At 33.7% G+C, this 25,276-nt stretch overlaps 1 protein-coding gene across 3 annotated transcripts; it reads left to right on the top strand.

Annotated features, from left to right (window-relative positions):
* The first annotated feature begins 15,116 nt into the window (after window positions 1-15,116).
* On the top strand, window positions 15,117-19,382 carry LOC141686691 (uncharacterized). Of its 3 annotated transcripts, none has more exons than XM_074491745.1 (9): window positions 15,117-15,420; window positions 15,659-15,722; window positions 15,821-15,895; window positions 16,304-16,379; window positions 17,078-17,202; window positions 17,284-17,438; window positions 17,664-17,819; window positions 17,914-17,982; window positions 19,150-19,382. In XM_074491745.1, exons 1-4 carry the CDS (start codon window positions 15,279-15,281, stop codon window positions 16,326-16,328), a joined length of 306 nt encoding a protein of 101 aa, XP_074347846.1. In that variant the 5' UTR covers window positions 15,117-15,278; the 3' UTR covers window positions 16,329-16,379; window positions 17,078-17,202; window positions 17,284-17,438; window positions 17,664-17,819; window positions 17,914-17,982; window positions 19,150-19,382. The 3 variants fall into 3 exon arrangements, 1 of the variants encoding a protein (XP_074347846.1); XR_012560772.1 differs by having other exon boundaries at window positions 15,118-15,420; window positions 15,821-16,217; XR_012560773.1 differs by lacking the exon at window positions 17,284-17,438 and having other exon boundaries at window positions 15,821-16,379; window positions 17,078-17,167.
* Window positions 19,383-25,276: the final 5,894 nt, after the last annotated feature.

Genomic DNA, 25,276 nt, shown 5'->3' with positions numbered 1-25,276 from the left:
CAATCTGAAAAATCTTATAACTCCCTTTTCATCCCTGAATTCTATCAACCAATAAGGCCTCAAATGCACTCTCTTTCATGTGAAGGGAATAGATAGAGTTTTTGGAAGTGCATCTTTGGCTCTATTACTCCTCAGCTCCTCAATCTTCTTTAAAACTAATCTTCTAACAGTAACATGGTACCCAAAGTTCTTTTTGAATGATGAGTAGATCTTTATTAGAACATATTGGCTTTTCAGGAGGATCCTATGAAGTGGCCATATGATCTCTTTTCCTCCCTTGTATTTGAATACCAGTCTTTCAGGGAGATGTCTGTGAGCATCAATTCCTCTAACTTCTTCCAATTCATCTAAGTAGAGGCTAATGTCAGAAAACTCTTTGATGTCACAGATGTACAACATATCTCCTTTATTGACAGTGGATTTAAATTTGACTAGGGTCTTGGATTTGAGAATCACTGGTTTCACTTTCTTGCTAGCTCTTGGCTTTGTCTTCTTTGTCTTGAACATAGGAAAGTTTAGCTCAGGAATAGGCAAGCTATCCCAGTCCACTGGCTCATTCTTTGAAATTATGGGCTCACCATGTATATTCCTAGTTGGATCCACCACCTTGAATTCTTCAAATACCACTGAGGGTTTTGATGTTTGGGTTGTAGTTGTGGATATTTTGGGAATGTGGTCTTCCTTTTGCTCATCACTAAAGTTTAATTTCCTCTTGGAATGGAGTAGTTATGGATCTTTGTAGAAGGAAATTGACCTAGCCAACGGTTTCTTCTCATCTGGCCTAGGTGTCTCATACACAGTATCCATAAGATTCTTATCTAAAAACTTTAAATAGTTTCTTTTAGGCTTTATGATGAAATCTGCTTTTGGAGATTTGATGTAAGATGTTTGGCCTTTTCCAGATAATTCATACACATTTCATTCATAGAAATGTTCTTGACTTTAGAATGATGAATGAATGTTTTGTCTGGCTTCTGAATTGGCCCAAACTTCTGTTGAATTTCTGCATCTATCTTTCTCCATTTTTCTTTCAACTCCTTCTCAACTGCTGCTACATCAATCTTTAGTAGTTTGTCATCTGTGTTTAGTTTTGCTGTTGCCAGATTTATGATATCAATATTGTCCATGGTTGGTGGCTTTGTGAAAGTAATTGTTGGCACAATTACTTTGCTGACTTGGATGTTTAGCACATTCTGCTCCCCCCACTCCTTGACCCCTCTTGATTGATTGGGACAATTGCACTTTCTTTCTCCCCCTTTTTGTTATCAGCAAGTTGAGTAGAGGAAGAGGTTTGTGCTGCCACTAGCTTTTGAAGCAAGTCTGTTTGCTGTGCTTGATGTAGATGAATAGCTGTTAGAGAAGCTTCCATAGCAGTCATTCTTTTATCCATGGAATCCACTTGAGTAGCAAGATCTGAGTTCTTCCTTAGCTGTCTCTTAATATCAATCATTGTTGCTTCTGGAAGTTTAGCATCCAATCTTTCAGAAATGTCCTTTTTCATTTGATCATTTCACTTTTGATAGAAGTGACATCCTGATTATGTTGAAAGCCTTGAATTTGTTATAATTGAAGAGAAGAAAGGTGTGCTTGTAGGAGCTTCTTAGTGCTAGCATTTGTTGTGGATTGAAGAGCATATTGTGTCTGACTTATGAGTTGAATGAGGGTGGTCTTGAAATAATGTTCATCACATTGCTTTGAAAATGCCCAAGATAGCATACAAGATCTGGAACTAGGGCCTACTTCTCCCCATATGTACAGTGACCCCTCTTCACTGTCATCACCAAAGAATTCTTCTGATCCACCAGCTTTATAGTCTATGTCATCACCAGCTGTAGAAGGCATAGTTGTGATGGCATTTTTTGCCCTTTGCATGGATTGAGTAGTGTGCACCAAATTCAGCATCCTTTCTACACTTTCATTGCCCTGTCCAACCAAAAGTTGATATGCTGGAACAGGATGAGTAAATGTCTCAGCATCCAAAGAGGTGGAATCTATAACAGCTTGACTATGCTGAGATAGATCCTCTCTGTTTTCCTCATTGACATTCATTGACTCACTAACAATGATGTCCACCCTTATTTCTCATGTACATGCTTTTCTCTCATGATCTCTCTTTTCTTGCATCAAGGGCTCCCCTTGGCTTCCCACCCTCACACCCTCACCTTCACCATTTAAGGTGGGACTCCTCTCACTCACTTTTGCCAGTCCTGAAGAAATGGACTGCATTTGTTCACTCTTTTTCTCTCCTTTTTCCTGAGAGCAACCTAGACTCTCACTCAATTCACTCCCTTACCTTAGTCTTAAGAGTGATTGTACTACTACTAAGTCTTCTGCACTTGTAAGAATTGAAGAAATTTGAAGTTGTGCAGAGACACCCGACAGATGAGGAATATCCATCGGGATAGTAGGTTGGCTATCCGACGGATGACTACTGTTAGGCTTATCCGTCGGGATACAATCACTACTCAACGGATGAAGAATATCCATCGGGATAGAAGAAATGAATGAGTTTGGAGTGGAGAATATTGTAGACTCTGTGCAGATTGATGAAAATTTTGACACAGATGTCTCAACAGACTCAGAAAGAAATGGCAAGTGAGCCAAAAAATCATCTAAAAGATGATGCTCACTTGCTTGGATTTTTGGCTTCTCCAAGAGAGTTAAAGATGGAGAATTTGGAAGTGATGTATTTATCATGTTAACATCCAGTGAGTGTGTGGGAGAGTTTGGTGTATCAGGTGCTTCAATTATGAGAGATTTTGGCTGTGACTCCACATTTATTGGAGCCACATCAATCTGACTTTGAGATGGTGCAGTGACTGGGTCTTTAGCACCAGTTTGCACTATGTGTGTGCCCTGTGCATCCCCAAGGGTTTTTGATCTTTTCTTTCTAGCATAAGTTTATGGTGAGCTAGTGTCCCTACCCCTCTTGGCCTGTGCTCCTGGTTGGGAGCATGTTTCAATGGTAGGATCCTTTTGGGAGGATGAAACTAGTAATGAGATAATTTCCTTATTAACAACCACAGTTTGTTGGGAAACTGTGGTATGGCTAGGTTTGGGTACACTCTTCCACCAGCCTTATCCTTAGGGTTTTTTTGACTTTCACCCGTCTCTCACCTTGCTTACCCTCCTTCACACTCCCCTCTTTGGTTTTAGTGGATTTTGCAACTGGTTTTTTTGAAAGAAACCAGAGGGGGCTTTCTGAGATTTGGATTTTGAAGTTTGTGATTTAGTAGCTTGGGTAGGCATCTGTTTGGTCATTGACACAGATGCCATTGCTACATTTGAAGGCAAAGAAATGTGTGAGGTTGGAAGAGTGGAGACAGTAGAAATTACCTCACTTACCTGAGGTCCCTCCATTAATGGAAAATAGAAGAGGGGCACCTCTTTGTGGTGGTCTACTCTATTAAGATCTGCAATTATTCTTCTTTCTTGAACCCAACAATTTAGCTTGTTGGTCGGGTTCTCAATCACAATGTTCTCAATGAGATGGTTAGCAAGCATCATGAAAAATCTAGCATAATAGACACTTTTACCTCTCTTATTGAGTTCTCCTAACTTAAAGCCTAACTCAAACAAGACTAAGTCACTGAAATTGAAATACTTATTAGTAACTGGCATGTAAAGCATGATAAGCATGGATATGTTAATAGAATCAAAGTTACTAATTTTACCAGAAAACACTTTAGTTACCACATCACACAGATAACTCCATTCTTTCCTAAGACCCAACCTTTTAATTTCACTTAATTTAGAGGTAGTGAGTGCATAGCCCATGGAATTTAGCATGTTAACTATGTCAGTGTCTGTGTGTGGAGTAGTAACAGTATTATCAGGAATTCTAAAGTATGCTTTGACAATATCACTATGAATACAATACTGATTACCTTTAAGAGTGAAAGTGATTTTCTTGTCAGTTGAGTTGTACACTACAGTTGTCCATATCTCCTCTACAACCTCACAGTAGATAGTGGGAGATTCCAGCATAGCATTGTTGAGTTTACAGCCTTTCACAAAATCCATCATTTTGTGGTAATTTCCAGACTGTTGAATCTCCTTGTTCACTAGAGCTGTGAAGTTGTTCTTTTCGTAGATGTACCCAGTTTGAGACATGATTTTGACGACTGGTGCCATTGTTAGAGATTTGGAAATTTGCAGAGAGAGTATTTGCTTTTGAGGAAAAAAGAAGTTAGAGCAATTGAATCTTAAGAATGATAAAAGAGTATAACAAAAATGAATTCTGCTTTTATATTATCTCAGAAATAAACTGTCAAACAATAATAAAGTAAAATAAAGTGACCAATAAAAATTGCCCAAAATAGTCGTTTAGAAAATGAATAAACTGTAAAAATTCTGTCACTTATCCGTCGTGTCATGCTTACAAAACTGTAAGTATACTCGATGGATCATTTTCAGAGTTTTAACGGCTAGGATTGAGACAATTTGACGGATGAGGATAAATCAGTTATCCGTCGAGTTATAAAATACTCCAGAAAAATAATTGATTTTTATTAACAAATAATATTCCGATGGATGATCAAACTCGATAGATAATAAGCATCCGTCGGGATGTAAATTTTGACTTAGCCAAAATTTCATCCAAAACAGAAAAATCAATTAAATTTATGGCTGCATTACAACTTGCAAAAATATCTGAAATGATTTAGGAATAATTAAGCATACCTAACTCACTTACCAATCTTGAAAAGGTGAATTCATCAAGTGGTTTGGTAAATATGTCTGCAAGCTGCTTTTCACTTGGAACAAAATGAAGTTCCACAGTACCATTCATCACATGTTCCCTTATGAAGTGGTACTTGATGTCTATGTGCTTTGTTCTTGAATGCTGCACTGGATATTTAGTGATGGAAATTGCACTTGTGTTATCACAGAAAATGGGAATTCTATCCACTTGTAGACCATAGTCCAACAATTGGTTTTTCATCCACAAAATCTGTGCACAGCAACTACCAGCAGCAATATATTCAGCTTCAGCTGTAGAAGTAGAAACTGAATTTTACTTTTTACTGAACCAGGACACAAGCTTGTTCCCTAGAAATTGACAGGTTCTTGTTGTACTTTTTCTATCTATTTTGCAACCTACATAATCTGCATCTGAATAACCAGTTAGATCAAAACCAGAATATCTAGGGTACTAAATGCCAAGTTTTAGTGTTCCCTTGAGATATTTTAAAATTCTCTTAATAGCTACTAAGTGAGATTCTCTAGGATCAGACTTAAATCTAGTACAAAGACAAGTAGCAAATATTATATCTGGCCTACTAGCTGTTAAGTACAGAAGTGAGCCAACCATGCCCCTATAGCTTGAAATATCCACAGACTTATCAGTAGTGTTTAATTCAAGCTTAGTTGCAGTGGCCATGGGAGTTTTTGCAGATGTGCAATCCATTAGATCAAACTTCTTTAAAAGATCATGAATGTATTTAGTTTGACTAATGAATATTCCATCACTAACTTGCTTAACTTATAAACCAAGAAAGTAAGTTAGTTCTCCCATCATGCTCATTTCATACTTACTTTGTATCAATTTGGCAAACTTTTTGCAAACTTTTTCATCTGTAGAGCCAAAAATAATATCATCTACATAAATTTGAACAAGTATACTAGAGCCATTAACATTTCTAAAGAATAAAGTTTTATCAACAGTACCTCTTGTGAAGTGGTTTTCCAAAAGAAACTTTGATAAAGTGTCATACCAGGCTCAAGGTGCTTACTTCGGTCCATAAAGTGATTTCAAAAGATAGTACACATGATTTGGGAAATTTGGATCTTTAAAACCAGGAGGCTGACTGACATAGACTTCCTCCTCCAAATCTCCATTCAGAAAAGCACTTTTGACATCCATTTGATAGACCTTGAAATTGGCATGAACTGCATAGGCTAAGAAGATTCTGATAGCTTCAAGTCTTGCAACACGAGTAAAAATTTCATCAAAATTTATTCCTTCTTATTGACAATAGCCCTTAGCAACCAATCTAGCTTTGTTCCTTAAAATTATGCCATTTTCATCCATCTTGTTTCTGAATACCCATTTGGTGTCAATTGGATTCTTTCCTTTGGGCTTGGGTACCAGCTTTCATACTTTATTCCTTTCAAATTGGTTTAGCTCCCCCTGCATAGCTAAAATCCAATCAGGATCCAACAAAGCTTCTTTTACCTTCTTTGGTTCTTCTTTAGATAGGAAGCTGCTATATAGACATTCTTCTTGAGTTGCTCTCCTTGTTTGAACTCTAGAAGATTCATCACCAATGATGAGCTCAAAGGGGTGATCCTTAGTCCATTTTCTTTGTTGAGGTAGATTAGCTCTAGATGAAGATGCCTCATTATTATCTTGATGTGTGACTGAGTTTTGATTATTAGAAACTCCCCCTGAGTTTGTGAATCTTTGATTTGAGAAAAGGGAACTTTTTGTAAGTGATTTATTCTGACTTTCAACTTCTCTTGATGACCCGACGGATGGTGCACTTTGTGTCCCGACGGATGAAGCTAATTGTCTCCCGGCGGATGAGGCATTTTGCAATTCGACAGATGTTGGATTATGTGCTTCATTAGTTGTAGATTTTTCTGTATTATCCTTATTCACTGTTTCTTGATCACTTTCATCATCATTGTCATCACTAACCATTTCCACATTATCAAACTTGAGGCATTCATGAGAATCTTCATCTTGCAGTCCTTCAATCTTTTTATCATCAAACACACCATGTATTTATTCCATAACAATGTTGGTTCTAAGATTGTAGACTCTATATGATTTTCCCACAGCATATCCAACAAAAATTCCTTCATCTGCTTTAGCATCGAACTTCCCATGTTCATCAGTTTGATTCCTCAAGATAAAACATTTGCAGCCAAGGACATGAAGAAAATTTAGGGTTGGTTTCTTGTTCTTGAACAATTGGTAGGGTGTCATACACTTTGCTTGATTAATCAAAGAAATATTCTGAGTGTAGCAGGCAGTATTCACAGCTTCAGCCCAAAAATATGTTGGTAACTTTAATTCTTCAAGCATTGTCCTTGCAGTTTCAATAAGAGATCTGTTCTTTCTTTCCACTACTCCATTATGTTGTGGAGTTCTTGCTGCAGAAAACTCATGAATTATCCCATTCTCTTCATAAAATGATCTCATCACAGAATTCTTGAACTCGGTTCCATTGTCACTCCTGATTCTTCTTACTTTAAAATCAGGATGATTGTTGACTTGCCTTATGTGATTGATGATGATTTCACTAGCCTTATCTTTAGACTTAAGGAAATATGTCAAAGAGAACTTTGAGAAATCAATAACAATTACAAGGCAAAATCTTTTCCTTGAGATGGACAACACATTGACTGGTCCAAATAGATCCATGTGTAGCAATTGCAAAGGTTCTTCAATGGTTGAATCAAGCTTCTTTCTGAATGATGCTTTAGTCTACTTTCCTTTTTGACAAGTATCACACAATCCATCCTTAGAAAACTCCACTTGAGAAATGCCTCTAACCAGTTCTTTCTTGACAAGCTCATTCATGGTCTTGAAGTTTAGATGGGACAGCTTCTTGTGCCATAGCCAACTTTCATCTTGACTTGCTTTACTGAGAAGACAAGTGACAGATTCTGCATTAGATGAGTTGAAGTCAGCTAGATACACATTTCCTTTTCTCATACTAGTGAGAACCACTTTGTTGCTTCTTTTGTTTGTCACAACACATGCTTCTGAATTGAAGGTTACTGAATTGCCCTTATCACAAAGCTGGCTGATACTGAACAAATTGTGCTTGAGACCATCCACTAGGGCAACCTCTTCAATGATGACTTTGTCTTTTGAAATCAAGCCATATCCCACAATATAACCCTTGCTGTCATCTCCAAAAGTAATACTTGGGCCAACTCTCTCCTTGAACTCTGTGAGCAGGGTAGAATCTCCAGTCATGTGCCTTGAACAACCATTATCCAGGTACCAAAGATTATTTCTATTTCCCTGCACACATCAAAACCAAATCAAGTTGATTTTGGTACCCATGTTTCCTTGGGTCCTGCCTTGTTATCTTTCTTCTTTGGTTTCTTAGGTTTGATCTCATTTGACTTGGAAATTTCTGATTCATCCTTAGTCATTTGAGTTGGACCTTTGAAACCGGTCATTAAAACAAAATTATCATGCACATTTTGATTAGCAGGAAAAGGCATGCTGTTTGCAAACATGTTATTCCAGTAGGGCATGCTAAATGGCATTTGTGGCATACTAAATACGGCATAATAAAGATTAGGTGCAAATGGCATATTAGCAAATTGTGCATTCATATTCTGAGCAGACATAGCATTCATAGGCACAAAAGGCATGTCATTCATGTTGGGAAAAGAAGAGGGTACAGATATAGGAGTAGGCATAGCAAGTTTGCAATTAATAGACAAATGATTAACACTACCACAGTTAACACAGATGTTTCTTGGAGCATACTTATCAGGTGCGTAGTTGTTATATTTGTTAATCCCTACTTTCCCATTTCTATTGTTTTTCTTTTTAGTTTCTGTTTTAACCTCAGTCTTTTCTAATATGTCATTCAATTGCTTGATGGACAGATGACCAACATTCACTTTCTTCTCCTTCTTCACTTGACTTGATTCTCCTGAAACAAAGTTTTTGGAAACTGATCCATATTTTTCATTCAACTTGGCAAGCTTGGTTTTGCTCACAGGTTTGCTCACAGCCGACGGATGTGGCTCTTTGTCACTCGACAGATAATCCTTTTGATTATCCGACGGATGACTTTCATCATCCGTCGAGTCCACATCTGTTAGCAATCCTTCAACCAAATTGGATTCCAGCTTCTTCTTACTCTTTTTCTAGGCTGCATCACAAAATGACTCAATACCTTGAACTTTAGTGATTTGAGCATGGACATCTCTGGATGATTTCCATGGTTTAATCACTTCTTGTTCTCGTTCAATCTACTTCTTTAAAATCTCTTCTTTCTTCAAGGACTCAGTTAATTCATCCTTAGCAATCTTACATTCAATTCTCAATTTTTCAAATTCAATAAACTGAGACTCTAGCACATTATTCCTCTCACTTAAAAATAAATTGTTTTCTTTAATTTTAGCATTTTCCTTAGTGAGGGACTTAAGTGTAACACGCAAGTGATATAATTCTGTAGACATGCCATTGATTGCATCATTACACTCAGCTTTAGATAAATGTGCTAGGTTAGTGGTGATTACCTGATTACTTGAAGAACTTGTTTCTGTTTCATCAGACTTGGCCATAAGGGCTAGATTGACATAGCTTACATCTTCATCTTCATCCAATCCATCAGCTGCCCAATCATTTTCCTGTGTAATGAAAGCCCTTTCCTTTTGCTTGAGCAACTCAAAAAATTTCTGTTTATAATCAACAGGCTCAAACTTCTTTTTGTTGGAATCTGACTTTCTACACTCACTGGCAAAATGCCCTGCCAAGCCACATTTGAAACATTTGAATTTGGATTTATCCACCATGTTTCTACTTGGCTTGGCTGCTCCAAAGTTCTTTTTGAACTTGAGCTTGGAAAATCTTCTGGACATGAATGCTAAATGCTCATCCATATCACCCATGTCATCTTAGCTCAAATGATCTTCATTTTCAGCTAACAGCCCTTTGCCCTTGTTTTCACAGACCTTTGATGTATACTCAACAGCTTCTACCTTCATCTCTTTCTCTTTTTCTAACTCAGTAACTAGTGCTATGGACCCTCCTTTCTTCCTTCCTTTCTCCATCCTCTCATCTTGCTATATTTCAAGCTCATAAGTCTTCAGGATGCAATACAGTCTCTCCAAGCTAAACTCCTTATAATCATGAGAATTTCTCAATGAGACTGTCATTGGTTTCCACTCCTTTGGAAGAGATCTAAGGAACTTGAGGTTAGAGTCTTTTGTCTAATAGACTCTTCCATGCAACTTCAGATCATTTAGTAGTTTTTGAAACCTACTAAAAATATCAGTGAGAGACTCACTATCTTCACAATAGAAATGCTCATATTGCTGAATTAGCAGCTGCATCTTATTCTCCCTTGCTCAGTACCATCACAAATAATATGGATAATGTCCCAAACCTCCTTGGATGTTTTGCAGTTAATGATGTTATCAAACATATCACCATCAACTCCATTGAATAATATATTCATGGCCTTCTTGTCTTTCCTGACTTGCTCAATATCAGGATCTGACCATTCATGCTTAGGCTTGGGAACATATGGTTCATTTCCTGTTGTAGCTCTCATTGGTACATGAGGACCTCTCTCTATGCAATCCATATAGGCCTCATCTTGAAAAAGAAGATGTAGGTGCATTTTCACCTTCCAGTGGTGATAATTATCTTTGTCCAGAAAAGGAATTTTAACTCCAACATCCTTCTTGTTCATCTTGTTGTTTGTTGTGATCTTTACACTCTTTGTACTTCAACTTGCTCTGATACCAATTGTTATTCCCTTACAATACAACAAAAATTACAGAAGGGGGGTTGAATGTAATTCTGGCCTCTATTTGAGATTTATAAAAATGTTCTAACTCAATAGATATATAAGTGTTTTGATTTGCAAAGTGCGGAATAAAGAATTAAGTAAATCAAACACAATGTAATAAAAACACAAGTCTTTAAAATTTTCTGGTGGATTTGAATGTATCCACCAGATATATATATATATAGATTTGAGAACTCTGTGAAGCTCGAATTGGCTCACAGCTGCTTTACAAGTTGAACAAATAAACTACAAAGAAATTCTTGACAAGTACAGCTTTTTCTATTTCTCTTCTAAATATATTTGCTTAGTTATTTTTCTACTAGCTACACTTGGTTTATATATCACCAAGTTTACATGGAAATAAGACAGGATAATAAAACAAAACCTATCAAGTCTAACTCCATGCTGCTTCATTACTCTATTCCAGCATCTTTAAATATCTTCATAATAGCATGGAAATGGTAATGCTTCTTTGTTCTCAATTTCCTGCTAAACAGGCTGCCACATTCATTTTGCAAACACCCAACGCATGTGACTGTGTTGTCACTGTCAACAGATGTTTGAATTGATCATCCATCGGGTACATGTTTGTTATCCGTCGGGTAGCTTTGTTGATCATCTGTCGGGTAGCTATCTGACACTTGACTTCATTTCATTTATACAGAATTACAAGACAACTGCTATTTACAATTAATCAACCTATTCTGCATATCTACTAGTAGTCAACATGACTTATAAGCTCCTACAGAATCTACACAAAGTTGTTTGCAGAAATGTGCTACAATATTTATCATTACATAAGCTACTCACTCGATGGATGCCAAATCATCATCCGTCAGGACTATATTGAATCATCCGTCAGGACTATATTTAATCATTCATCCAGTGCTACAAAATTCACTAAGTTAAATCTACTAAGGTGTTTTGTATGATATATCAAGTTCACAACATATTCCTAACAACTCTTAATCTATTTTGATGTCTAAGAAAATTGAAATGCAGCTAGAGTAAAAGTTGATATTTCCTTTCTAAGATAAAATTTTGACTAAGTCAGAATTTGTATCTCGACGGATGTTCATTATTCCCTGAAAATAATTATCCGTTGAATTATATCATCTTTCGAAGTATCAATTATTACTCTGGGTACTTTTACCATTATCCGTCGAATTGCACTCAGTCTTTGCTGTTGATTTTGAGCATTATCCGTCGAATTTACTTACAACCTGTATGTATATTTCAACGGATTATCTTAGAATTTTGACAGTTTTCTTTATTTTTAAATGAAAATTTTGGGCTAATTTGACTGGTTACTTTATTTCACTTTTAAATTTTTGACAGTTTATTTCTGAGATAGTATAAAAGCTAATTTCATTTCTACTCTTCTCTTTTATCATTCAAAGCAATTTTTCTAACTCTCTTCTTCTCCAAAGCAAATACTCTCTTTCTACAACTAATTTCAATCACATAAATGGCACCCGTAGTGAAAATTATATCTTCAACTGGGTTCGTCTATGAAAAGAACAACTTTGTTGCTCTGGTGAACAAGCAAATTCCGACATCTGAAGATTATCACAAGATGATGAACTTCATAATGAACTGAAAATTGAGTTATGCCATACTTGAGTCTCCAATTGTGAAGTTGTCGAGGAAATTTGGACTACAGCAGTGTTCAACTCTAAGGACAACACTATTACCTTCACTCTCAAAGGTAATGAACACTGTGTTAACTGTGATGTAATTGAAAAGTGCTTTAAATTGCCTGAAAATAACACACTTGCTCCACACACAGACATTGATGTGAGTAATATGCTAGTTTCTATGGGTTATATTCTTGATGCCACTAAGTTAGGTGATGTTAAGAGACTGGGTCTTAGAAAAAAATGGAGTTTTCTGTGTGATTCATTCATTAAAGTATTTTATGTTAAAACTGGAAATTTTGATGTTGTATCTTACTTACTTGTTCACATGCTTTATATGCTCCTTAGTGATAAGTACTTCAATTTTAGCACTTTTGCTATGTATGAAATAAGGAGTAAATTAGGGGATATCAAGAAGAGGTCTAAGAATATTTATTATGCTAGATTTTTCATGATGCTAGCTAATTTTGTTTATAAGAATCTCTCTACTGAGAACCCAACAAACAAGTTAGATTGTTGGGTCCAAGAGAGGAGAATTATTGCTGATTTAAACAGGGCAAATTATCACAAGGATGTTACTCTTGTGTACATGCCAATCATGGAATTGCCTCAGATAAGTGAGGTAAATGTTTATATCCCTACTAATTCTCAACCTATCACTTCTTTGCACTCAGTTGTGGCAATGACATCTGTGATAGTGACAAAACAGATTCCTACCCAAGCCACAAAGCCAAAATTTTCCAAATCCAAGTCAAAGAAAGCCCCCTCCAGTTTCTCTCAAAAGAAACTAGTTGTAAAATCCATCAAAATCCAAGAGGGGAGTGTGAAGGAAAGTGAGTCTGGTGAGGGACATGGTGGACATCAAAGAAGCCCTAAGAATAAGGATAAAGATGTGAGTGCATCCCAGCCTAGCCACACTGCTGTTTCCCAACAAACTGCAGTGCTTAATAAGGAAATAAGCTCATTGCTAGTTGCATCCTCCCAAAAGGATGTGACTATTGAACAAAGCTCTCAGCCAAGAGCACATGCCAAAAGGGTTAGGGACACAAGCTCACCCCAAACTAATGCTAGAAAGAAGAAATCCAAAACCATTGGGGATACATAGGGCACACACACTGTGCAAACTGCAGTTAAAGACTCAGTTACAACACCTTCTCAAATTCAGGTTGATGTGGCTCCTGTAAATGTGGAGTCACAGCCAAAATCCTTAGTTATAGAAGCACCTCACACTCAAAACTCATCCACAAATTCTCTGGATGTGGACATGATTCACACATCAATTCCTGATTCTCCATCTTTAACTCTCACGGAGGAGCCAAAATCTACAACAAGTGAGCATCATCTTTTAGATGATTAGTTGGCTCACTTGCCTTTTATTGTTGATTCTACTGAATTTGCTGAAGACTCATCTGGTGATGATGGTGAGGATGATGAGGATGAAGGCATGAGCATATGGGGAGATGCAGAAACACCATTATGGATGCTGTATAAGGAATGCTCTTATCCATATCTCCAATCCACACTATTCAAGCTTATCCATGACACCCAAACAGCAATTCAAGCATCCACTAGTACCAGCTCCAAAAGACTACTTTCAGCTCACCTGGAATATCTCCAATTGCATAAAATTCAAGCTCTCCAACAAAGTCAACATGTGGATGCCATCAAACAGGAAATTGGTAAAATTAAACAAGACTTTATAGCAAGGTTGGATGTTAGGCTTCCAGGCACCACCATGACTGAAATAGCTCAAAAGCTCATAAAGGAAGCTGATTTGAACAGGAAGGTTGAAGCCATGGATTCTAGACTGACAAATGTGGAGAAATCAGTGGCCAAGATACTTGCAAATCAGGATGCTCAAACTGGTCTACTATAACAGTTGGTGGATGCACAAACCTCAACCTCTACTCAACTTAATGCTAACAAAAAGGGGGATAAAGACTCTATCATCTCAGTTAGCCAGGGGGAGTCAACAAGTGAGGGGTAGAAAGTGCTCAAGATTCAAGTAAGCAAGGTGATTGTTCCGGCAATTGCTTTCACAAAGCCACCAGCTCTTGACAGCATTGATCTAATCAATCTAGCAGCAGCTAAGTTCGACTCAAATGACAAACTGAAAAGGATTGATATAACAGCAGTTGAGCAAGAGCTAAATAATAAATAGAAGAAATTGATGAAGAAATCCAGAAGAAGTTTGGTCCAATTGGGAAGCAAGATAAAGTCTTTTCTCACTTCTCCCAATTGAGACAGATTTCAATTAATGAGATGAGCCTAGGGAACTTAGAAAGGGGTCAAACCTCAACAATCAAATCTCCAAAGGCCAGTGTGATTTTTCATCCAAAAAAAAATTATCCAAAGAACTAAGACAAAAATCCACTGGACCAATCCTATGAAACTCATAGGCCAGATGAAAAGAAGCTTGTTGGAAGATCTATTGCCTTCTTCAAGGATCCCGGAGACTCAATACTAAAGAAAAAGATTGCTAAAATCTACAGAAATGGTAAACTGATCTGTGTGGTGGCTGGACATCTACAGTTTGCAGAGGCTAAGAAAGAAGAAAAGGTGAGGCTTAAACAACAACAAAATCAAGCTGCTTTAGATGCCAAGAACCAAGCTAAGAAGCCGACAATCACAAAAGCTGTATTTCCAACTGAGACATCTGAGAATCTAGTTGAAGGAAAGCAAGAAAAGCCAAATCAGACAAATAAAATAAGGTACAAATTCCATGCAAAGAGGAAGCTAGATTTCAATGAAGATAAGGAAGACTACTTGCCTACACTACAAGAAAAAGGTTAATAGACATCACACAGTAGACATCGTCCAGTCATGCCACTGATGTCTAATGTTTAATAGACATCATCTCGTGTAAATGTGATTTCTTTCTAATTTTATGACATCGTTTATTTTAAAACTGATGCCTTAAATTCCATAAAAAAATTGAATGCGCGGCAACCCAAATTTTTTCCCCCTTAGCCGAAAAATTCCCTCTTCAACCAAATTTTACTCCCTCCCATAATCATTTTGTTCCCCCTCTTTCATCTATCATCTTTCATTTATCATTGAGAGAAATAAAAAACTAAACCCCCCACTTTCTTAATATTTTCTCTCGAGGCTCTCAAAGTCTCTCTTATCTCTAATCTCTCTCACCATGGACTCTCTCTCTCAAACTCTCCCACTCTCTAATCCCTCTCATCGTCAACGAGCATTGTTTACCATCGTCTCACCATCATCTCGCCGCTCGGCTCATCTCATATCAGCTCTCTCTACTCTCATCTTTTTGCTTGAATTAGGTTTATCTCTCCCCATCTTTTTTAAAAAAAAACTAGAATTGGTCTTCAGCTGTCTTTACTCTCATCTTCTCATCTTCAAAATCTAAGCTTGAAAACCCTAATTTTTCAAATTGGGGTTTTTCTAATTGAAACCCTAGTTTTTAAAATTGGGGGTTTTATAAAATTGAAACCTTTATTTGTTATAAGGAGCATTGTATGATTTTTTAGTTACTAACTATTTTGAATTTATTTTTTACAGGAAAATTGTTGCTTGTTTCTGGTTGTGCTTGTGGCGTGTCAATTTGTGCAAGAGTTTGTATTATGTAAGGGCATGTGTTATTTGTTTCTTAAATTATTCTTCAAATTAAATAGCTCAACTTTTATTAATTGCAATATTGATTACTTAATTCTTTATGTTCAGGTATAAGATAAGCTGCAAGAATAAGCTCAGTGAATTATTTATGCGCTACAGTTGGTCCATTTTTGATTGTGAAGTGTTTGTAATCCCTTTCTTGATAAAACTGTTTCTATACAATTTAGTGTTAAAGTATATTTTATTTTTGATACAGAGGAATTTGCTCAATCAATTTTGAATGACTAGCATATGATTGTTATGCTGATAATACACTTGGGGCAGGAGGTGGAGATAGATAAAGGATTTAAGGGATTTCAATTGGGTTGTATTTTTATTAAATAAATGAAAGAGAGTTAAGTTATGTTGACTTGTTCTAGTAGATGGCTTACGTTGAATCTTTAATGAAACTAGTATAATTTATCTCTTGGATGTGAGATTATGTCTCCCCGTTCTCATGATTAAGGTAACTTATTACTCTTTTCTTTTTATTTTAATTATTACAAGTGATAAGTATGCTGCAGAATCATAATATATACTCGCTCCTCTCAGGGAACAGATTGTACTGGGAACATAATGCAGAAGGCACGGAGCAAAGGCAGACTATTTATGTAACATCTCTGACCAGGTGAAAAGAATATTATTTTATAAAATAAATTTGCATTTAATATGTGATCCTTGTGTAAATTACTAAATAAATTTGTAGGAATCTAAATTTTTTATATTATTAGTATTATTTTATTTGTGGATGAAATTTGGAACAATGTGAGTTTTATAAGAATGGTTGATAGTGATACTTTAAATTATTATTAAAGATAAGTTGCACTTGGGTTTTTGAAAATATATGTACCTGTATATAAATTTGATTCATAATGATAAGTGCATATTAAAAAGATAGAAACTAGGATAAGTATTAAAAAAATTATATAAATAAAATTATTGAGTTAAATTAGAACCCGGAACCCAGGAATTCTGAAACTCAGAATTAAGTCATGTGTTGAACTAAGAATTTGGAGGGTTTAAGTACTTTATTAGTTGTTTATTAAATAATGAAAGTTGTTTATACACTTTCAAACTAGAAGTTTGTAAAATTTAGTAATATTTGAACCGAAATTGTATGAGTTAGGGGTTTAATCGTACGATGGACATAATGATTTGCCAGTTCCTGACATAATAGTATGTGGTTAAAGATCTAAAAATTGATATAGTCCATTGTAACTGTTAGTAGTGTGCCAGTATATTATTTTTTACAAGGACTTCTTAAATTCACTTAAAATTTCAATGTTAGACATTTAAAATTGATGCGGTTATTGTTAGCATGTGCAGGAGCACTTCTGTTTATGGCACTTGTGGGACAGACTGGATATTTTATAACTTCATGCGTTAGTTGCTTCCAGAGTGGGTAATTCCTCCTGGGTAATTTGTCTTTCCAGAATTTTCTGGTTTATCTGGTAACATAAAGATGTTCCTTTGTCTATTAGCTTTTTTTTCTTGTTATATTGGTTACTTATTACAGATTATGTTCACTTCAGACACATTTGAAAGCTTCTATAACTTAGCACAAAGCTCATATCAAGAAGTTAGAACTGAATAACTGATCCTTAGGCTATTGGATAATGATGAATTAAGTCCTGATCAGGTTAATGATGTCAAGGATTAATTTGATGACTATGCGGAACATAATCAGGTCTACCTAAGCCAGCTTCTCTACTTTTTCATTATAATTATTTTAGTTCGATTGTTGAATACTTTTTTGACATTCCCTAGTATTTTTATCATTCAAATTTGTACATAGCATTATTAGAACTTTGAAGCATGTGCTGATTTAGATTCACTCGTTTAAAAGAACAGTTGCTCAATTATGTTGGCGGCATAATAAAGCTTATTTTTTTTTCTTTGTACTAAATTTTAGGAGGACTTTGACGAGTTCAGTGATGTTGATGAACTTTACATTTCTTTACCGCTGGAAAAGGTGGAGGCACTTGAAGATTTGGTCATGATACCCCCTGGACTTGTGAATGTGGAATTTTCTGATGAGAAGCTGCAAGATAATTCTTACTGGGCAAAGGTATCATAAAATCCTTCTACTTTTTACATAAACTATTAGCTTAATTTTATCATTGTTCATGTATATATTTACCAGTATTTTCTATATCAAATAGTCTGCAGAGTGGTGCTGAAATTGGATACAGTTCTAAAGCACAAGAAGTTTTGGGGCAGGTTAGAGGAAGGTATGTCTACCACTGTAATATGCACAAACAGGATCAAATCGATTCTGTCTCATTGCCCTTTCTTTCTTTCTTTTTGAATATGTAAGAAGAACCAAAAAGTAATTTGTATGAAGAGACAAACAAAATTTGTTTTGTCCACTTATTTCCCTTACTTTTACATAGAATTAATTTTTTTAATAATAACGTGGAAGCTGATGGAATTGGAATATTTTTGCAACTTGGTCTTTCATGTTTCCGGAGTTTCAAATTTTAGCCCCCTCCCCCTGAAACACATAATAAATGGTTGAATTTTATTCCATGATAAATTCCGTAGTTGTGTCCATTTGAAGTTACTTGCATAGTTTGTTATACCTTTCAAATCCGTTTATTAGTGTTATTTATTTACCTTGAACCAATTGAAAGGCATGCTTATGTTTCTAAAATTATTTGCTCCTCAATATGCTGTACATTTTCTGGTACATAAGTACATTCTTTAGGGGAATAACAATTGTAGCTTTGCAGGATAGGATATTTTTACAAATGAAAGGATTTAATTCTTCGAGAATAACATTGCTATATTATAAACTCCCTCTAGTCCTTTGTATAGGTAGTTTGACTTTTGACACAAAACTCAAGGTAAGAACACACAACTTTTTCCAATTAAAAATATCTAGCATTTATTAACAAAAAAATTACAAAAATAATAATTTTAACTATGTTGTCTAGATACTTTGAAGTGTGTATAAAAAGTCATATGATCTGTAATAAGGACCCAAGGGAGTACATTTTATAAAAACCAGTTTCTCTCCTGATGTACATTGTACATAACGATCAAGTAAGATGTTTTAGGAGTGGAATTTTCTTGTCAAACGCGCTTTAAATTTGCTACATAGTAGGTGTAATGTTGGTTTTTTATGGTGGTCGATTGGGAAGATATAAATTTAAATTCAAATATATGCACAAGTATTAGGTTATTTTTGACATGTTCTTAAAAAATTAATGTGACTAAAGCTTTTTCATATGTAGAGATGAAAGTTGTGTGTATTTGTCTTGGACTTTATTCTTTTGGGCCTTATATGTAGATATTCTTGTGTGGTGAACTGGTGATCAAAATTGCCAACTTTGTAAACATACCATTAAATTTGTTCTTTGTATTTAACAACTCTTCAATTATGTGCCTGTTGACAGGGACTTTCGACACGAAAAGACAATGAAGTAACGTGGTAGCTATAGAGGAGGAATGATAGATCTGCAATCTCACTCTGTAAAGTTTAATTATTCAGATAAAGATTAATGACCAACACTTTGGCTTCCATCATTCTAATTTTTACCTCAATGAGGGGTTTTGCTTGGGTATACTTTGGCTAAAATTGTAAAAATGTAAAAATATTTTCAACGATTTTTCCATCTAAAATTGATCGAAGTCCAGATGTTTGTTTATTTTTGCAGTTAATACAGTTTATTTTATTTGCTATGTTAGGTCTTTTCATAAGAAGTGGAAATTTACATACTTTGTCTATAAACTTTTTATAAATCACTTTTAATGAATTAATACTGATGTCAACAAAACAATTGTACATCACTTTTAATGAATAAATACTAATGTCTCAAAAAAAATAGTACATCACTTTTAAATAAGAAAAACTGATGTAAAAAAAATTAATGTACATCACTTTTTGATAAAAAACTGATGTCAAAGACTGACATGTTCAAGTCTAAATTGAACATAGACATCACTTTGTTTGGGATAAAACTGATGTCTATATGCAAATATAGACATCACCTTTTACTGAATAAATCGATGTTTAGTATTTGATTTTACATCACCTAAAAGAAAATATATTATGTCTGTGTGGCAAAAAACATAGCTCATTATATGTTTAATCTGTTGTAATAAGTGCAATTTATTAATTAAATTATTTATTTCTAACAATTTTTATTAAAAATAATGCATGAACATCAGCCAGTTTGCCAGAAACGATGTCTAAGCAAGTAAAAGACATCGGGTTATGGCCGATGTCTAGAATAGACATCACCGACATCAACATCGGTTGCCAAACAGCATAGACATCGGCCAAAAACCGATGTTTATGGACATTTTTCTTGTAGTGCTAGAAGACTACTTGCCTACTCAATCTACAACTTCAAGTCAACCAGCCATTCCTAGAATGAAGGAGGCTGAATTTAAGGTTAATCCTAACATCACTTTTCATGGTGAACCTGTGATTCTCAAGGATGATCCTATAGATTGGGACATCTTGCCTCTTCCTGATATAAACCTTCCAATCTTTTCCAACCCAAGAAAAATAAATAAAAGAGCAGCCAAACAGTCAAGCATGTCAAGCTTCAATCCAAGTAAGTGGCCAAACAAAACCTACTGTCAACAAGGGAGATCAACTCTACATTTGTGACATAAAAGAATTTTCAGACATAAATCTCTATCTGGATGAGCTAGAAGAAGTTAGAGCTATTGATGCCCAACCACCTTCCAGAGAGATTAGTCTTCAGGTATAAGGGTGGAAAAGAGCTAACTTGGCCTCTTCACAGGATTCTCGATGAAGGTTATTCAACTTTGGTGACTATCTTCTCCTCAATCAAGAAAAAATTTGAATTTAATATAGTTGCCAAGAAAATGGTATAAACAAGATTGAGGAGATAAGGAATAGCTAGAGGGGACCAAATGCTCTCCCAAGAGTATTGACAATTCTCTTCACTGGAGATATGGTGCATTTGAGACCTTACTGGATGATGGAGTTCAAAGATGAAAAAGACATCAGAAGATTTTTCAGATTAGAAGACCAACTCAAAATTTAAAGCAATAAAACTCTAATGGAGATGCAAGAAATGCTGGATCAGTCAAATGAAAATGAATCTGAATTCTACAGGCAACTCCAACACCAGATTGAGGAAAACAATGTGAAGCTGGGAAAGAAGTCAAGACAATCAAGGAAATGATTTAAATTTGTTCAGTCTAAAGAAGCACCTTGAAAAAGATTTGTAAGACACTCTACGAATCTTTCTTTGTGAGAATTTTCAATAAACTGCAACACTTGTAAATTTTGTCTACTTTATTTCATTCGGTATTCATCGGGTATTTTGTTATCATCAAGTTTCTCTTAATTTATGGTTACAATTCCAGTAGACATAAATTGGGGGAGATTGTTAGGAATATGTTGTGTACTTGATGATAACTTGAACAAAACACTTAGTGAACTAGATTTTCGAGAAATGTTTAAGTCATGTTGACTACTAGATTGATATGCAAGATAGGGTGGTTAATTGTAAATAGTTGATGCCTTGTAATCTTGTATAAATGAAATATAGTCAACTATCAAGAAAATAGTCTCAACGGATGATTCACAAAGCTCCAACGGATGCTCAGATAAAGCTTCAACGGATGATCTACATAGTCTCAACGGATGATCAGCCAAAGTCTCAACGGATGATCAACCACAGTTTCAACGGATGATTCAATGAAGCTTCACCGGATGTTCAAATCCAAAAGAGAAGTTGATAGTGACTTGATAGTCATATGCGTAGATTGTATGTAAATGGAATGTGGCAGCCTGTTTGCATGATTTAGAAAACAAAGAAGCATTTTTATTTCCATGTTAAACTGAAGATATTCAAAGATGCTGGAAAGAGAAGTGAAGAAGCATGATATTAGACTAGAAATGTTTTATCTTATTTACTTATCTTTTTATCATGTAACTTGGTAATATATAAACCAAGTGTAGCAAGTTGAATTGTATCCAAGTAAGGAAGCAATTACCAGAAAAATAGAAAAAGCTACATTTGTAAAGAATTTCTCTGTTCTTTGCAAGCTCAACTTGTAAGCAGCTGTGTACATTTTGTAACATAGAGTTATCTACTTAATATATATCTCTGGTGGAAAAATTCAATCCACCGGAAAGTTTTTAAATACTTGTATTTAAATGCCCCGTGTTTTGATTTCTAGTTTAATTTCATTCCGCACTATTGTAAAATCAAGCACAGTCATTTGTTTGTAGAAGAACTGTTCTTGAAATCTAAAAAGGAGCCAGAATTCCATTCAACCCCCTTCTGTAATTCTTGTTTAGATTGTTTGGGAATAACAATAACTCTGAAATACACCATTAAAATTGAATCTGTTAATATTGGCAAAGATAAAGTCACATGTGTGTGTATGTATATTATTATTTATTACATTTTCGAGTAAATTATATTGGTCTCGTTTATTTATATGCTAGATATCTTGGTCATGTATATATCTAATTATTATTCAGTAAATTACTCAAATAACATGTATTTATGATTATTCAAAAATTATAATTATCTAATAAATAAATTAAAATTATTTATATATCGTAATCCTAAAAGTACCGACAATCAAATAATATCTATTTTTACTCAACAGGGCATCAATCATGGATGTGACATAAAAATAATTCATATATCGTAAAGACTGACTACAGATATTCAGAAGTTTTTTTTCAAGAATCTAAAGATAAAATTGTACTAATATCATCATTCAAATCATTTTGAAATTTCTTTCATTTATAATTCTAATATTTCATTTTATAGTAATTTGATAACATTGTATATTATTTTTCTAAAATTAAATATTTTCAATTTGATGATTTTTTTAAACATTAGTTGAGCTTGTTAATCCTTTCAAAATATCAACTAATAATAATTTTTTTTATTTAGATAACATAACGTGGATTAAATCAAATAGTATAATACATTATAATTTTAACCTTTTCAAATAATTCAAAATAGTTGTACAATATTTTCCAACACTAAATATTTTTTTTTGTAAATATATATATATATATATATATATATATAAGTTAAGTTCTATTAAATCCTTGTTTTTAGTTGAGTACGGGAGTTCATATATGTTCTGCAAGTAAAATAGTATAATTTTTTTGTAAAACGTATTATAATGTGAATCATGTTCTACAAATATCACTATTTTAATAAATATCTTGCAAATCTCATACATTTGACAAGTTGAACATTGCAGTGTACATATGATTTTATTGAACATGATCAGTTTGAAGAACATACGTATTCACGTTGTAGAACACGTAAATATTCAACTTGATGAACATTAATGATATACTAGCATCACAAGTTTATATCATGTAGTTTATTATTTTAGTTTTTACATTATTAGAAACATAAAACCTGAACCATTAAATTGGATTGTAATATAAAGTTATGATTTTGAAATCCGGAACTACATAAAAAATAGGGACTTTATGTATATGATTACTTAGAATAACCATATCAAATTGAATAATATAACATTTAGGATTTGTCTCACAAATATTTGAATATAAATATATCTTAATTAAATAATGTAATAAATAAACTATTTTTTATGAAGAAGCATCAAATGTCTTACCATTTTTTAAATAACATGTTAATGAAAATTAATAATTTTATTTTGTAGTTGTAGTTTAATTTTTTCTGAAGAGAATGAAAAGAATAGGACTTTAGGAGCACCTTTTTATTAATTCACCATCATTGAATAATATTTTAAACCTAATTTTTTTTAAAGTGAAACATTAAAAAATATACCGATTTAGTATATTTTCGTAGTTTTAACGGAACTTGTGACATCTCGTGTCAAATTTTGAATATATTTAAATACTGGGTCAAGTTCTAGATGTAATAATGTAAAATTAGTAAGTTAGTAATTTTGATACATAATATCAATTGATATGATCGTATAAAGCCTTAAAAATATTAATTTTTATTAATATAAGATAATATAAAATTTATCCTTATTGGTAAGATATTCTCGTCGAACACGTAATTTAAATTTATTAAACCTTGATAGTGATGATGTATTTTCGACTAGGTCATGTAGTCAAATTTCGAGTATTTTTTCAAAATGGGCAAAATTCTGATTTTGAAACTAGTAATTTTGATACATATTATCAATTTACTTAATTTTATAAAGACCTCAAAGATATTAATTTTTACCAACATAACATAACACACAACTTTTCTTTGTTGGTAAGATTTTCTAGTCAAACTCGTAATTTAAATTAAACCTAGATAGTGACGTGGTATTTACGGGTATGTCATTTAGTCAAATTTCGAGTATTTTTTGTCATTTAGTTAAATTTCGATTATTTTTTGAAAAATGGGTCAGGTTCTAATTTTGAATTCGAAATAAATTGAAATACGCTAATTATAACTTATCTAAATATGTAGTACACACATATATTATTTATATAAGTGTGTCTCTTTTCTACATATAAAAAAATAATTTTATGTACAATTTATTTTTTATTAAAAATATATATAAAAAATGTACGAGACATACTTTTCAAATTAAAAATTATTTAATAAATTAGGGAATGATTCGTTTATGTGTTATTTTAACTTTATATCTCAAATTCAATTGTTCAAAACTAACTCTACAAATATTTTAGTAATCATGTTTAAAGTTAAATAAATTTTTGCTATTTACGACACTCACACATTATGTGTATGATAAAGATACTTAAATAACAGTATGGTGTAGTGATAAACTGATGTGCTTGTGAATGTAAAGACTCGGGTTTGATTCCTGTCAATAACATTTTTTATATATAAATTTAAAATATATGAGTAAATTAGTAATTTCAATGAGACTTTTTAATTTTATGAATATTATTATCATATTCTCTTATTATATGAGAATTTTTAATCAGATGAATATTATCACCATATTCTCATATTATATATAGAAGAGAATTTGTTATGCCGTACTTGAAGAAGCAGTTGGAGAATAGAAATGAAAAAGGGAGGCAATGCTTGATCTATCTAAGCCGTTAAAAAAACATACATTTTTCTTAAAAACAATGGCGTGATATGCATCACACTAGATCCTCAAGAGTACTTATAAATGAAATAGTGTGATCGTTTGGGATATCTTAAAATAAGTAATTTATAACTTAAAATGAATAAGTAACTTATAAATAATAAGTAAATTAAAAATTATAAGTTATATAAGTGTTTGGATAACTTTACTTAAAAGTCAGAATTATTTTTATTTAAATGAACTAAAACAAATATTTTTTATATACAATTATCTTAATTCATGAGTTTTGAATTATTATAATATTTATAAATATATATTTTAAAATTAAAGTTAATAAAAAATGAAAAATCAAAATAAGTTAAGAAAAAGTACGTTGTTGCTAATATTGAACTTATCAACTTATAAGTTATAAATTCAACTTATAAATAAGGTCGACAAACACTTCTAAATAAGTGTTACAGACTTACAAGTTACAGGTAGCTTATAAGTTAGTCACAACATGACCAGTGTTGC

Source organism: Apium graveolens, chromosome 9 (assembly GCF_009905375.1).
Source record: "Apium graveolens cultivar Ventura chromosome 9, ASM990537v1, whole genome shotgun sequence".
NCBI classification, from domain to species: domain Eukaryota; kingdom Viridiplantae; phylum Streptophyta; class Magnoliopsida; order Apiales; family Apiaceae; genus Apium; species Apium graveolens.
This window is presented reverse-complemented; position numbering and strand designations above follow the sequence as displayed.

Bases quoted from the DNA above. Each gene is read 5' to 3' on its own strand.
- LOC141686691 (XM_074491745.1), top strand. From the start codon at position 15,279: ATGGACTCTCTCTCTCAAACTCTCCCACTCTCTAATCCCTCTCATCGT. The intron at 15,421-15,658 runs GTTTATCTCTCC...TATTTTTTACAG, and splicing joins CATCTTTTTGCTTGAATTAG to GAAAATTGTTGCTTGTTTCT. The intron at 15,723-15,820 runs GTAAGGGCATGT...CTTTATGTTCAG, and splicing joins TGTGCAAGAGTTTGTATTAT to GTATAAGATAAGCTGCAAGA.